The 15,763-nt window shown below is 41.6% G+C and overlaps 1 protein-coding gene across 1 annotated transcript; it reads left to right on the top strand.

Moving 5' to 3' along the window:
- Positions 1 to 15,046: 15,046 nt before the first annotated feature.
- LOC138883408 (uncharacterized) lies at positions 15,047 to 15,400 on the top strand. Its single transcript, XM_070164091.1, has one exon. The coding sequence runs from the start codon at positions 15,047 to 15,049 to the stop codon at positions 15,398 to 15,400; it is 354 nt and encodes a 117-aa protein (XP_070020192.1).
- The last annotated feature ends 363 nt before the right edge of the window (positions 15,401 to 15,763 follow it).

Genomic DNA, 15,763 nt, shown 5'->3' with positions numbered 1-15,763 from the left:
CTGGTGCACCAGATTCAAGGAGAATGGGAAACATGGGATTTAAAGCTCATACCGTACCGACAATTTTTGCATGATCTTTGTCAACGGTTTCGATCAGTAGAGTTCAGGCATATTCCAAGGATCCATAATGAGGTTGCCGATGCTTTGGCTACCTTGGCATCAATGTTGCACCATCCGGACAAAGCTTATATCGACCCTCTGCATATTCAAGTCCGCGATAAACATGCTTATTGTAACATGGTGGTAGAAGAACTTGATGGTGAGCCATGGTTCAACGACATCAGGGAGTACATCAGAATGAGGGTGTATCTGGTACAAGCCACCGGGGATCAAAAGAGAACAATTCGACGTTTGGCAAATGGATTTTTCTTCAGTGGGGGAGTTTTGTACAAAAGGACTCTAGATCTTGGTTTGTTAAGATGTATAGATGCTAGACAAGCATCAACTATCATGATCGAAGTACATTCCCGGGTTTGCGGGCCGCACATGAGTGGGTATGTTCTGGCAAAGAAGATTCTCCGAGCAGGTTATTATTGGCTCACCATGGAGCGAGATTGTATCAGTTTTGTGTGCAAATGTCATCAATGCTAAGTAAACGAATATTTAATTCATTCTCCGCCATCTGAATTACACACAATGTCCGCACCATGGCCCTTTGTTGCTTGGGGTATGGATGTCATCGGACCAATTGAGCCAGCAGCATCCAATGGGCATTGGTTCATTCTGGTGGCCATTGACTATTTCACTAAGTGGGTTGAAGCTAAAACTTTCAAGTCTATGACCAAGAAGGTAGTGGTCTATTTTGTTCATTCAAATATCATTTGTCGGTTCGGATTCCCAAAGGTGATCATCACAGATAATGGTGCTAATCTTAACAGCCATCTGATGAAGGAAGTGTGCCAACAGTTTAAGATTACACATCGCAATTCCACCCTTTACCGCCCTAAGGCAAACGGAGTAATCGAGGCGGCCAACAAGAACATAAAGAAGAAACTTTGGAAAATGGTGGAGGTTTTCCAAACAATGACATGAAAAGCTGCCTTTTGCATTGTTGGGTTATCGTACTACTATTCGTATTTCAGTAGGGGCAACTCCTTATTTGCTGGTGTATGGTACTGAAGTAGTGATACCCGCAGAGGTCGAAATCCCATCCCTTCGGATTGTCACAGAAGCCGAAGTTGATGATGAAGAGTGGGTCAAAACCCGTCTAGAACAATTGAGTTTGATCGATGAGAAAATATTGGCAGCAGTGTGTCATGGCCAGTTGTATCAACAGAGAATGGCAAGAGCATATAATAAGAAGGTGCGTCCACGGAAGTTCGAAGTGGGTCTGCAAGTATTGAAACGTATCCTTCCACATCAGGCTGAAGCAAAAGGTAAGTTCGCCCCAAATTGGCAGGGGTCGTTCATCGTAACGAGAGTGTTGTCCAATGGTGCTTTGTATTTAATAGATATAGTAAAAAGATATTATGTATGATTTCCTTAGTTAAATTGTGTTTGTTTGTACTTGGCATGTTTTGAAGATTGGAATGACGAAGGCATTTTGTTCTGCTATCTAAACACTTTATCCTTTGTTACCCCTCTTGAGATTTATTTATTTCCTTTCATACCCCTCTTTTGGAATCAGTAGCAAAGATTAGAAACGCAAGCGCGAAAGATAAGTAAAGGAAAAAAGAGAAAAAAAATGAAAATTAAAAAAAAAAGAGAAAAAAGAGTAAAAGTAAAGAAAAAAGAAGAAGAACAACAACAAAACAACAAAAAGAGAGAGACAGAAGAAAGGAAAAGAGAAAAGGAAAGAAAGAGGAAGGAGAGAATCACAACAACAAAGCAATTTCTATGTCATGAACTACGTTTGACCTGATTCCTTATAAGGATACGTAGGTATCCGCACGGTTCGGTCCCATCAAAGTAAAAATTCAAAAGTCCCCCAAGCAAAGAAACTGGGGCAGAAGTTGTGGTTGTTGTAAGAAATCTGATTCCGAAAGTTGTAATCTTGAAACCATTTGAATTGTTTTGAGCCTTTTGATACCCTTTCTTTCTAACCCCATCCAAACCCATATTATGGTCCAAAGAAAGACTTTCCGATCAGTCTTCGGGAGATGCCAAGTCGAGCAAGTGGAGGTGATCCATATCAGGGGCAACACTCTGGTCTAAACAAAGAAAATGAAAATGAGAGAGTCTTATTGGTGAAAACCTTCGCGGGCACCATAAGGCGACAAAAGCTGAGAGAAATCAAAATGAGAGAATCTTATTGGTGAAAACCTTCACGGGCACCTTAAGGCGAAAGTGAGTTGAGAGATGAACAAATGAGAGAGGTTTGTTGGTGAAAATCCTTCGGGGCACCGCAGGCCGAACAAGGACAAGGTTTTGATGAAGAAATTGGGTTTTGAATATCTTGGGGCGTAAAGTACGACAACTGAAAGTTGATCGGTTGGATAGACTGGGCCGATTAATCCGAAATGCATGTCATGATTATTGGTGCCAGCTGCTCCACTCAGATAAGTCTCTTTTTTTTCCCTTTCAGTCAGTCTTCCAATTTTGGATTTTTCGTATCCCTAACTCTCAAAGTCATTGCATTTTATTTCCTCTGGGTTTATTTCTCTAACATGTTTCCAATGTCAGTTCTATTTAAGCGAATAAGAAAGGATTTCAAAGCTCACTACCAACTTCCAAAGTTGCACAAAGCACAGGGCGGTCAATGCATTGCTCAAGATAGTATGATGTGAAATAGGATATAAAAGGTTAGTGGAAGTTCCACTAGTGAAGTGGTTAGTAATTTCATGGGAAATGCAGAGGTTCAAACAGATGGGTCAGAGATGTAACATAATGGTTTGAGTATAGAACACTCGGGTCATCCAAGGTCGTGGGGGTTGAAAGTCAGTCGGAAAGTCAAGCGGTTCTTGGCCAGTTCGGGGAAACCAATCAAAATAAAGCACGACAGTGGAGAGGCCACCTTCAGCAAGAATGCCACAAACTAACCACCACATTTTTAAACTGGAAAGAATTTTCTTTGATTGAAACAGGGGCGGGAAATTTTATTTGTTTCAGAGAAACCCTCCATAAGGGAAAGCAAGCATCGGATAGGTTTGACCATAAATTCTCTGGACTCTCCGGGAAAATGGAACCTAAGTTAAAATTCAAAACAATCATGAGTAGCAAAATCTAGCATAAATGTACCCTGAAGGAATATAAGTTGGCATGTTTGAGATAGGATTCAATTAGAAGTTTTCAGGACCCTCCTGTATAATGGGACTTAGCTTTAAGATTTCCATTAGATAACAATATTTAGCGTAAGTTCTCCTGTAGGATAGTATAATTCAGTCGTAAAAGTTGTCACTCTTAAGATAAGACTTGATTTTTGATTTTCAAGACCCTCCTGGATAATAGGATGTAGTTTTAAGACCCTCTTAGATAACAAGGTTTAGTGGGAGTCATAACTTTAGAAGATATAATTTAGATGTAAAGCTATCATTTAACTAGGAGTTTTTAGGACCCTCTTGGATAATGGGATTTAGCTTTCAAATTCTTAGAATATTTGGTAACATGATTCAGTTAACACTCTCATATGTGCCCAGCCACCAAACTGGGGCTGAAAATTTCCTTTGTTTTGTCTATTTTGTTGAAATCAAGAGCCCACCTGAAGAACAGAACAGTTAAAGTTTTGGCAATCAGGCGCCCACCTGAAGAGCACGGGAATACAGAAAGTTTTGACAATCAGGCGCCTACCTGGAGAGCATGGGAATACAGTTCAAGTTCAGCAATCAGGCGCCCACCTGGAGAGCAGGAGAATACAATTAAAGTTCAGCAATCAGGCGCCCACCTGGAGAGCACGGGAATACAGTTAAGTTTTGGCAATCAGGCGCCTACCTGGAGAGCACGGGAATATAGTTCAAGTTCAGCAATCAGGCGCCCACCTGGAGAGCACGGGAATACAATTAAAGTTCAGCAATCAGGCGCCCACCTGGAGAGCACGGGAATACAGTTCAAGTTTTGGTAATCAGGAACCCACCTGGAGAGCACGGGAATACAGTTCAAGTCTGACAATCAGGCGCCCACCTGGAAAGCACGGGAATACAGTTAAAGTTCAGCAATCAGGAGCCCACCTGGAGAGCACGGGAATACAGTTCAAGTTTTGGTAATCACGCGCCCACCTGGAGAGCACGGGAATATAGTTCAAGTCCGGCAATCAGGCGCCCACCTGGAGAGCACGGGAATATTGTTAAAGTTTTGGCAATGAGGCACCCACCTGTAGAGCACGGGAATACAGTTCGAGTTTTGGCAATCAGGCGCCCACCTGGAGAGCACGGGAATACAATTCAAGTTCGCCAATCAGGCGCCCACTTGGAGAGCACGGGAATACAGTTAATGTTTTGGCAATTAGGCGCCCCCTGGAGAGCACGGGAATACAGTTAAAGTTCAACAATCAGGCGCCCACCTAGAGAGCACGGGAATACAGTTCAAGTTTTGGTAATCAGGCGCCCACCTGGAGAGCACGAGAATATAGTTCAAGTTCAGCAATCAGGCGCCCACCTGGAGAGCACGGGAATACATTTTAAGTTTTGGCAATCAAGTGCCCACCTGGAGAGCACGAGAATACGGTTCAAGTTTTGGCAATCAAGCGCCCACCTGGAGAGCAAGGGAGAACAACATCAGTTTTAAGGAAGGGGAACAATTTAAGTGTCGGTAATCAGGTGTCCACCTGGAGAAAAGGAAAACATCTCAGATTATAATTCGAGTGCAGCAATCAGGCGTCCACCTGAAGATCTCAGGTTACAATTCAAGTCGGCAACAAAGGGACTTTATCGGGAGAATACATGTCAACAAGGCAACAAGAACTACAAGATCAAGTTTGAAGATACAGATAGGATTTTTGTAATGCATAGATCATATTTTAGTATAACTTCTTTTATTTTGACAGGTGTAATAAGGAGTTCAGTAAGCAGCAGCAGCAATAGTGAAATCACAGCCTCATGGTAGTCCCAGCTACCAAAACTTCCCGAACTACACTAACCCGATTCCTTTATAGTCAAGGATATGTAGGCAACCTCGGAAGCAAGGTGCGGTCAAATCTTTCAAAAATGTATCCCATGAAGTATTCAAACGGGCAAAAATCGCTTGTATCCGCTCACGCTCGTATCCGCTCACTTTATCTTTGCACGAAAACTCTCTGTGTTTCTGAGTAAAGAGGGGCAGCTGTGAGCACGTGATTTTTTCCCTATATGAATTACTCCTATAAATTCAAGAAAAATAAATTTTTCCCATTATTTGCAATTTCGTAGATTTTTGCAGCATTTTTGTTAATTGTTCGCATTTGTTTGCGCATGTTAATTTTGTTTAATTCACAAAAAATACAAAAATATGTTGCATTTGTATTTAGGATTTAATTCTACATTTTAGGATTAATTAGCAAATCAGTTGTTTTATAAAAAGGGGACAATCACAAAATAACCTATTTTGCACCTTTTTAATTTTAGTTTTTGTTTTGGGTAGTTTTTCCTTTAATTCGCTTTTTAATTACTTGTGATAATTATTATTTAGAATTAATTAGTTTTTTTAGGTTAATTTGGTTTCGTGATTCAACTTAGGATTTTATTTTTAATTTTCAAAAAAAAGAGGAATTAAAAAGAGTTGGAAATTAAAAAGAATTAATTTGAAAAGAGGAAAAGAAAAGGAGTGTAGAAGAAGTCTCTTTGGGCCTTTTTAATTTTAATCCTACAAGCCCAAAACAAATTCCCCAACAAACCCGCCCGTCTGCCCCCTAAACCCGACCCATTCCCAAACATACACACGCGAATACACACTCACATACCCTAATTTCCCAAGATTCAGCGATGCCTCACTATTCACTCGCCTCTCTCACATAAATCAAACCTTGAATCACCCAAATCCCTGGCGAGTGAATCCAAACCCACAACCACGCGTTCCTCCTTCTCTCCTCTTGCCATTTCTAACAGTTTCTGACACCAAAGATTCTCCCTCCTCTCACTCGCCCGATGTTGAGATGTAACACGCGATTGGAAGGTTTTGAAAACGATTCGTTGGATGAGTGTGAGGCATTGGATTAATTTCATTCAATCCGAGCCCCACATTCATCAGGGGTTCGTTTTTAAAAGGGACCTCATCCGATTTTGAGCATGGAGAATTTTGGGGGATTGATTCTAAGGGACTCATTTGGGAAAGGGAGGTCACTTGGGACATAGGGCTTTGAGAAAGCTTCTTTTTCTTTTTGATTTTTGAAAACCATTTTAGTTTAATTCCAATTACAATAGTGAAATACAAAAAAAAATCTGATTTCGTTTTTGTGTTTAATCTGAGCCTCTTTGTTCTCTGCGTTTGGAAGTTCAGAAACTGTCATTTTTCACTAATGAGTTCGGTTTGAACTCGAAGGTTGAGTTCGTTTTCTTTCTGAATTTCATCTTTGAATTAAGGGAAATGAACTGAGGTCTATTGAATGTTCGTGAGGTTCAAGTTCATCGATTCCATTTCTACTATTGTCCTGCGTATTTGCTGCTGAACTTCACTAGTATTCGAAGGCAAAAGGTGTATTATTAAGGCTGTAATTATTAAAAGAAGTTTGCAACTTCAGGTTTGATTTTCTTTCTCCCATGTAACTTTATTTTTTAGCTGTTCTTAAGCTATGGAATTTCTGAGTTTGCATCTCTTTGTTGCTGTCATTTAAGCTTTTGTGGGATTGAATCAGTGAATTTGAGTTTAGTTTCTTATCGATTTGTGACTAGCTGAGAGTTTTTTTTTGTGAAGTCTGTTGAGCTATGTCGATTTTCTTTGATGTATTGTGGCTGAAAACTTGGTTCGAGTCTGTTTGTTGACATTGTTTGGACTTAAAACTAAAGGTTGAGGTTCAGTTGTGTGAGCTGAGCTCAACCTTGAAGCTTTGGGAATTGGGAAAAATAGCTTCCCATTTCTACTTTAGTCCTAATTCATTGAGTGTTATTACTTGATAAATTTGAGTTGAGTGTTTGAGTTGGTAGCATCTTCGTGTTGAGATCTGAGTCCGACCATGACCGCTAGTTGAGAATATGATCTTACTTTCTTCATCAAAAAAAGAATATGACCTTACTTTGCATCAAATTGTTTCTTTGTTTCATGTCAAAGTGCATTCTGATCTTCAAGCTGTAAGAATTATGCATCAGCTGTATTCATGAAGTAGTTTCCTTGGAATTCTTGTCTGTTTTCTTGAGGCAGTGCTGAAATATGCTATTTAAATCCTAAAGCTCAGTCTTGGTAATTCTACTTGTGTTCTTAGGGTAGCAATAATGTCTGGGTTGAATCTTAATGATTCACGTAGTATCCTGTTATGTTTGATTTTAAAACCTGGCGCAAATTAATTGTTTTGTTGATTGTACATGTTCAGATTGCTCTATTTTCCTGCTCTTGTTCGAAAATTTGTATGCCTTGTTTCTGCTACAAGAATTCTGCTCTTTCGAGCTGTTGAAGAAGTCAATTTGAGCAGTAAATTAAGTCGATGACGTGCAGTATTTTGGGACATTTGTTTGGACTGTTAGCCAGCTGAAAAGCAGCCCTGTTTTGCACCATTTAGGCAGCAGATTTGTGCAGTTTTGAGTAACAGATGTTGCACTGTTAGCCCTCATTATTGAATCTGTCTTGGTTTAATTGAAATCTCTCATGTGTGACCATGTACGAAGGCTATTCTATTTTGTCAAGTCATGGATAGGTCCCTGTGAATTCCATTTCCTTTGTAACATGTTTAATTTCCTTCTTAGAAGTGTGGTTGATGATTTGATTCACTTGTTGAAATGGATTCATTACAGTATATTAACTTTTGATTCCCTGAAACAGTAGTGATGGTGAAGTATGTTAGTTCTTAGTGAGGTAAATAGTTAATTGAACAGATCTTTAGTTAGTCGAGGTGTGTCATCCGAAACAATAATAGGTTATGACCCTCAAGAGTTTAATTTTGAATTTCCCTTTAGAATGATTCGAGGTGAGCCGTGCCAAATAAAATCTCAAAATGCATGGTTCTCGCTTAATTAATATTTTTATCCTTAGAGATCGAGGCGAGCCATTTAATAGAATTTTCCATGGCCCTCGCAAGGTTGCAAATGCGCAGTTGCTTTAGGCGCGTTCTTTTAATAATTTACCTTCCTAAACACCGGTACACATTTATGTGACCCAAATCCAAATCTTAACAACATTATATAAAATATGTCTCGGACTGCGGGTGCATTTCATGTGGCATGGTCCAAAGACGTATTTTAGATGACGTTGAAATCTTTATTAAAATAATGAAAAGCGGTTTAAAGTTAAAATGCACATAGGTTCAAAAGTGTATTAAAATCAGATAATAGGCCAATTGTAACAGTTGAGCGACCGTGCTAGAACCACGGAACCCGGGAATGCCTAACACCTTCTCCCGAGTTAACAAAAATTCTTACCCAGATTTCTGTGTTCACGGACTATAAAACAAATTTAATCTTTCCTCGATTCGGGATTTAAAATCGGTGACTTGGGACATCATAAATTTATCCCAAGTGGCGGCTCTGAATCTTAAAATTAATCCCCTTTCGATTGTCACTTTAATTGGAAAAAACTCCATTTATATCCCTTTCGAGGGTGTAGGTAAAAAGGAGGTGTGACAGCTCTGGCGACTCTACTAGGAATCGAACCCAGAATCTCTGGTTCAGGGTTCAAGAATTCGAGCTTAGAATAATTGTTATATTTGGCTATATTTATCTGATTTTATTACATGTTTGGGCCTAATGTGTTAAATGTTGCTTTTACCGCTTTGATATTATCTGAACTATACATAAACTGCTACGAAACCCCTCTCTTCTCTCTCCCGAGGAGTGCACGCTGGTCGTGACTTCTTTCTGTTAGTGTCATATCCCAAGTAGAATGAGGTTCAGACAAGTTGCAAAGCCGGATGATCTTTTAGTTACCGTTACGCAGCTCCCCGGCTCGAGTGGTCCGCTCGGGTAAGCCATGTCTAGAATAGTACACCCAGGTTTTAAACCTAGAATAACTCAGCCTCTTGCTGGATCCCTAGTAGGAACGCTTATTTGTATCATGTGCATTTGACTTTGGAGACTCAACATAGAGGTTAGGTCTGTCTAGGACAGGTATACCCGAAATGAAAAAGACCATCCTGATGCATCCTACTTGCTACTTGTGCATTCATTTGCTTCGGATTTCCATGTTGACCGTCTTATAGGGAAAAGCTTGAGAGAAGGAAAGTCAATGTGAGGGCTAAGAGAGATAATTGCTTGTTTTTGAAAAACCGATGTCCCAAAATATACTGAAACTCTGCCGAAATTTTGAAAAAAAAGAGAGAAAAATTTGGTTTTTGTTTTGTCAAAATTGCCCGAACTACGCCAGTTTGATTCTCACCGGATGTGGGATACGTAGGCAACCCCCATCGGGTCCAACTTCCTTTTTGCAAAAATAGCTCAAAAGGCACCAAAATTTTATTAATTTGTTGGAAATAAGTAAGGTGAAACCATTCTTGTCGAAAATAGTTGAATGTCCCCGAAAGGACGTCGGAAGGCTGTTTTTGCAAGAACAACCACCTTTGGTCTTTTTTTTGGCATTTTGGTCGGTTAGTAAGCACAACCTTAAAATCTTCTCCCCGGAAATGCTGAAAGGCCGTATTTGCAAAGCCGGGTTTTATTTTGAAATAAAAATTTGAAAAAAAGAGAGAGAGAAAAACAGTGTTAACTTTGTTTTTGAGTCAAGTCTTGATTTTGCTTAATCACCCTAATAAATGTGCAGAATGAGCACGAGTCAAAGTTTGCCAATAACAGTCATGAACAAGATCCCTTTGGAGTTGCATATGTGGTGGGAAGATCTGGGTAAATCAGAGCAAGATAAGGTCAATCTACACTTGGGAGGTCTCACTGGGTTGTTGAAGATCAGGCCTAAAGGAGACATCATAAAGGCGTTGGTTAGATTTTGGGACCCAACTCACAATGTCTTGCAATTCTCGGATTTTGAACTCACACCCACCTTAGAAGAGATAACAGGTTATATGGGAAGTACTGAAGGTCTGAGGCATAAGTATCTGATCGCTCCAAGAGCCGTAAACTCTCACAAATTCATGGATTTACTAAAAAAAACAAGGGAATCCCGTACTCTGAGTTGGCAGACGGTTTTTCCACTCTACGTTTCATATACTAGAGGTACGGGTATGTAGGAGGATTCAACAACTCGGAAAGCGGGGTTTGTAGCAAAGGGAACCGAGCAAAATGGGATGAGCATAAGCGTTTCGCCTTCATGGTAGCTTTCTTAGGCCTCGTGGTGTTTCCCCAGAAATATGGGAATATCAATCTGCGGGTGGCTGGAGTTGTCAAAGTCTTGATACCAACGCCAAGAGCACCCTTGCCCCTATGATAGTGTCTGAGATATACCGAGCTCTCACAGCTTGTAAAGCTGGGGCATATTTCTTCGAGGGATGCAATTTGCTACTACAGATGTGGATGATCGAACACCTGTTTCACCGCCCTCAGTATATGAGTTATGGGTCGCAGAGAAAAGTTGCATTGAAGAGTTCAACACAAGGATTTCAGGGTTCAAGTTACCAGAAGGGTTTGGAGATTGGGTATCCCGCCTTCGCTCCATCACTGCGGGGCAAATAGAATGGACACTGGGTTGGCTTCCTGTTGAAGAAATTATGTATATGCCCACCACCGGTCCTTACTTCCTCCTAATGGGTCTTCAAGGCATTCAGCCTTACGCTCCATACCGGGTGATGAGATAGTTGGGAAGGTGCCAGGTGACGCACTCAGATGAAGATCTTAGTGTTTATGCAGTCGAGGTTAGCTCCAATGACCAATTTCATGAAGAAATAGTTCGTTCTATTTGGAACGAGTGCCAATATTTGATAGCGAACACTCAAGTGTGTGACCTATCTAGATGTGAGGTCTCACGCACCTACCTTGCCTGGTATAGAAAGAAGAACACTGCATGGGCCGAACCGGAAGGACTAGCCAAAAAGCCTCACATTCAGGAATTCGTTGAGGCGTCGCAGGAACAATGGGCTTGGTTGGCCAAGGAGAATGAGTACAAGGCCACAATAGGAAAGCTGGAAAAGCAAGTCAGGGATCTCCAATTCGAGAACGGTTTGCAAGTTGCGGTGGATGAGGGTGAAAAGAAAAAGCTAGCCAAAGAAAATGAGGCCCTTCGAGCCCAGATTCGAGAAATTAAAATAGCAGCTGAAAATCCTGCCAGAAGTAAAAAGGATGAAAAGCTTATAAAGAACCTTAGGCAGAAGGTGGATGGGTATGGTTTTGATTTGAACAAAGTAGAGGGCGAACTAGCCAAGGCTCGAACAAAATTGGCTAAGAATGTGGAAGAACGAGCGTTCCTGGTTAAACAGTTAAAAGAGAAATACGACAATGAGGTTACGGGGTTGAAGAAAAGAGTCATCACCGTTGAGAACAAAATGATCAAGCAGGCGAAAGACTTTAAGGCTGAAAGAGAACACTGTTATACAGCAATGGCACAGTTAGAAAGAGATCTACAACAACTTCAAGAACGGAATCATATAGCTGAACAAACTTTAGAAGCTAGGGCCCAACAGATTGGGCGTTTGTTGCAAGAAAAAGGTGTCATAAGAGAAAGGGTCAGAAGGATCGCCGACTATATCACAATGAAATACAGTAAGTGTGAGGACATGACTAGATCCACGTTCTTCGCCACTGTGATGACCTTTGTCCGCCAGATAATGGAATATCTCTAACACCTCTAAGGAGATTTAGCGCGTAGGCCTGTGGCGAGAACGAATGATGTCCCGCGGGGCCCAGGAGCATTTGAGGCATTGATGTATTCATGATTTTTACTCAAGTCTGTATTTTCTTTTTGTTGGAGTCTGTTAGTTTGTTTTCGAGGCTGTGTTTTCATCTTGCTGTTGGAGTCTGTTAGTTTCCTTTTCGAGTCTGTTAGTTTTTGAGTCGTTGTAATCAAAGCATTTTTTTATGAAAATTTGAAAATCTCTAAATGTTTTATTATTTATTTTTACACTTATCCCCCAGAACTATGCAAAGATCTGATTCATGCGGGGCCATGATACATAGGCAATCTCCATAGGATTTGATCATAACCAAAAAGAAAAAGAGAGAGAAAAGAAAAAAAGAGGGGAAGAGAGAGGAAAAACAAGAGAGAAAAGAAAAAGAAAAAAGAGAGGGAGAAAATAAGAAACCGTGAGAAGGAAACAATGACAAAACAAGAAAGAGAAATGAGAGAATAAAGAACAATGAGAAATAAAGCAGAGAAAGGTAAGAGTGGAAAAAGAAAAGTTGCCAAATGGAAATTAAGGGAAGCCGGGATGATGCAAGCAGCCGATCAAATGCATAATAGAAAGGGTTAACTGTTTAGGTGCATTACATTCCCCAAATGTGCGGTTGCCTATCTGTTAAGCTCTAATCACTAACAAGTTTGTTGTTGACAATCCAGTACAGGAAGGTGGTTAGTTTGTTTGGCATTCTGGCAACTCACCCATACAACACCCGGTCCAAAAACAAGTTGATCATGGCTAATCAAGAACTTGATGCGAGTGTTATCGATCCTTTGAGAGAGGTGGAAGAGTCGGATGTTAATTTGATGAAAGAAGAGATGTATAAGCTGAAATAACAGATGACCGAAATGTACCAGGCATGGGTAAAAGGGCAACCACCACCAGCTTACCCCGCCAACCCTGCCTTCATCCCGCCATTGGCTCAGTCTTAGGATCCTCCTACTGCCTATTCATCCCCGAGATTCCCCATTTACCAGCACTACCAAAGCACCACCTCCCAAACACCACCAGCTCCACTGCCCAAACTAGTCCCATACCCTCCTCCACCAGCCACTCTTGTCTTCGTGGCACCCCCTCTCACTACACTCCACAGATCCTCCAGCGAGCCCCTATTCCAAGCCCATGATAACCAATATTACCCCCCGAAACCCACTTTCAAAGCTCCAGAACCCTATTCCTACACTCGTTTTGATCTCCCTATGGAAACTGAGAAACCATATAAAAATCTCGAACAGGAGGAGATGTTTAGGAAAGTTAAAAGCCTGGAACAGTCATTCAGACATGCAGGGGTTGGGAGGTCAGGTAACCGTGGCTTACAAAGATCTATGTCTATTTCCAGATGTTCAATTGCCGGCAGGGTTTAAGATGCCCAAGTTTGATTTGTATGATGGGCATGGTGATCCAGTGGCACACTTGAGAGGTTTCTGTAGCAAAATGAGGGGAGCTGGCAGGAAAGACAAGTTACTAATGGCATATTTCAGTCAAAGTCTGAGTGGTTTGGCGCTGGAGTGGTACACCCGGCAGGATCACAGAAGATGGTATACATGGGATGATCTAGCCCAAGCATTCTCTTGTCACTTCCAGTACAATCTCGAGATTATTCCGGATCGTCTGTCCTTGACAAAGATTGAGAAAAATCACAATGAAAGCTTCAGGGAGTATGGTTTTCGGTGGAGAGAACAGGCAGCAAGGGTGGATCCTCCAATGAAAGAAAGTGAAATGGTGGATTATTTTCTGCAGGCCTTAGAACTTACTTATTACGGTCATCTAGTATCAGCTATAGGCAAGTCCTTCAATGAAGTGGTGAAGATGGGCGGTATGGTAGAAGAAGGTCTCAAGACAAACAAAATCATGAGCTATTCGGCTATTAGGGAAACCACCCAGGCCATTCAAAGTGGAGCTGGAGGGGGGGTAATTGGAAAGAAGAAGAAAGAGGATGTAGCAACGATTGATTCAGGAGCTTGGTTCGGACCTAGGGGCACGCCTCACCACTATAATCAGCCTTGACCCCACCACCAAACCTACCCCCACACCCCGTATAATCCACCCCAACACTATTACCCACCACCAGACCCCCATTTTTCTGTCCACCATGCCCAAACATACAGCCAACCTCCGGCCCACGCACAATGGCGTGCGCCAGTCCCACAAAATACATACTCAACTCCACAAAATGCCTATCCACCCCCAAGAGCCTACCGAAACCCTCCTGGATCAGGTTTTCGGCCCAATCAAGCATTTAAGAATGAGAGGTTGCAGAAGAAGAAAACCTTCACTCCATTGGGAGAGTCCTATACTAGTTTGTTCCACAGGCTGAGACAATTGGATATGCTGAGGCCGATCGAGCCAAGACTGCCAAATCCTCCCCCGAGAAATCTTGATCATTCTATAAGTTGCGAATATTGTTCTAGTGCTCTAGGGCACGACATAGAGAAATGCTGGCAATTGAAAACAGCTATTCAAGAGCTTATTGATACTAATAGAATTGAAGTTCAAGCTCCGGAGGCGCCCAATATCAACCAGAACCCATTGCCGGCCCATTATGAGACAAATATGATCGAAGTAGTGCATAAGGGAGGGAAGCCTAAGAAGCCTTCGTAGACCGTCATGATGATTCGGTCCAATGAAGCCAGGCCAGTTAAAAAGTCAACAATTGAGAAATCAGTAATCAGGTTGAGCGGGGCAAACAATGAACCATCTGTAGTAGTCAAGAAGGGGACCTCAAGTGATGTTGCAGTAAAACAAGAAAGAGCAAAAGTGGTTATGTCGGGAGTGGCAAACAAGCCTATTGTAATTGTGGAGGGTTCCCGCACAGATCCTATCATTATCAAGCCGGTAACTCAATTACCGATAGTCAACAACAAGGCCATCTCGTGGAATTATGAACGGGTGACAGTGACTTACAAAGGCAATGAAGTCAAAGAAGAAGTCTATGAGACCCATGGATTGACTCAATCGGGGAGATGCTTTGCCCCCGCGGAGTTAAGAAAAGCTAACAAAGATAACCCAGTGCTAGTAAAGAAAGATGTGACCGAAGAAGAGGCAGAAGAGTTTTTGAGAAAGATGAAAGTGCAAGACTATTCAATTGTGGAGCAGTTGAGGAAGACGCCTGCTCAGATTTCACTATTGTCATTGTTAATCCATTCAGACGAGCACCGTCGAGCTTTGATGAAAATCCTAAACGAGGCTCACGTTCCTGACAAAATCTCAGTAAACCATTTGGAAAAGATAGAAAATAAGATATTTGAGGTAAACGGAGTCACTTTTTCTGATGATGAGATGCCTATGGAGGGTACTGAGCACAATAGAGCCCTCTATCTTACGGTGAAATGCAAAGATTCCGTGATTACTCGAGTATTGGTCGATAATGGTTCTAGTGAGAACATTTGCCCTCTCTCTACTCTGAACAAATTGAAAGTGGATGATGAAAAAATTCACAAAAACAGTATTTGTGTTCGGGGGTTCGACGGTGGAGGGAAAGATTCAGTCGGTGACATAGTGCTCGAGCTGACAATAGGACTAGTTGAATTTACCATGGAGTTCCAGGTGCTAGATGTGGCTGTTTCTTACAATCTGTTGTTGGGTCGACCCTGGATTCATGCTGCCAAAGAAGTCCGGTCTACACTGCATTAGATGGTCAAGTTTGAATGGGACAGACAGGAAATCGTTGTGCACGACGAGGATAAATTGTACGCTCACAGTGATGCCATTGTACCATTCATTGAAGATGAAGACGACAAGGGGCCATGGGTTTATCAGGTTTTTGACACGGTGCCGGTAGAGAAAATTCCAGAAGGGAAGTGCATTCCAACTCCAAAGGTAGCTGCCGCATTAGTCATGGTAGCCGTTGAAATGTTGAAAAATGGTCTTGTACCTAGCAAGGGTTTGGGTGCATCTCTGCAAGGTATTGTACAGCCGGTGTCCCACCCCAAAAACTTGGATACATTTGGTTTGGGATTCAAGCCCATAGTTGCAGACGTGAAAAGAGCCAAAAAG

The sequence above is a fragment of the Nicotiana sylvestris genome, chromosome 12 (assembly GCF_000393655.2).
Source record: "Nicotiana sylvestris chromosome 12, ASM39365v2, whole genome shotgun sequence".
NCBI lineage: Eukaryota > Viridiplantae > Streptophyta > Magnoliopsida > Solanales > Solanaceae > Nicotiana > Nicotiana sylvestris.
This window is presented reverse-complemented; position numbering and strand designations above follow the sequence as displayed.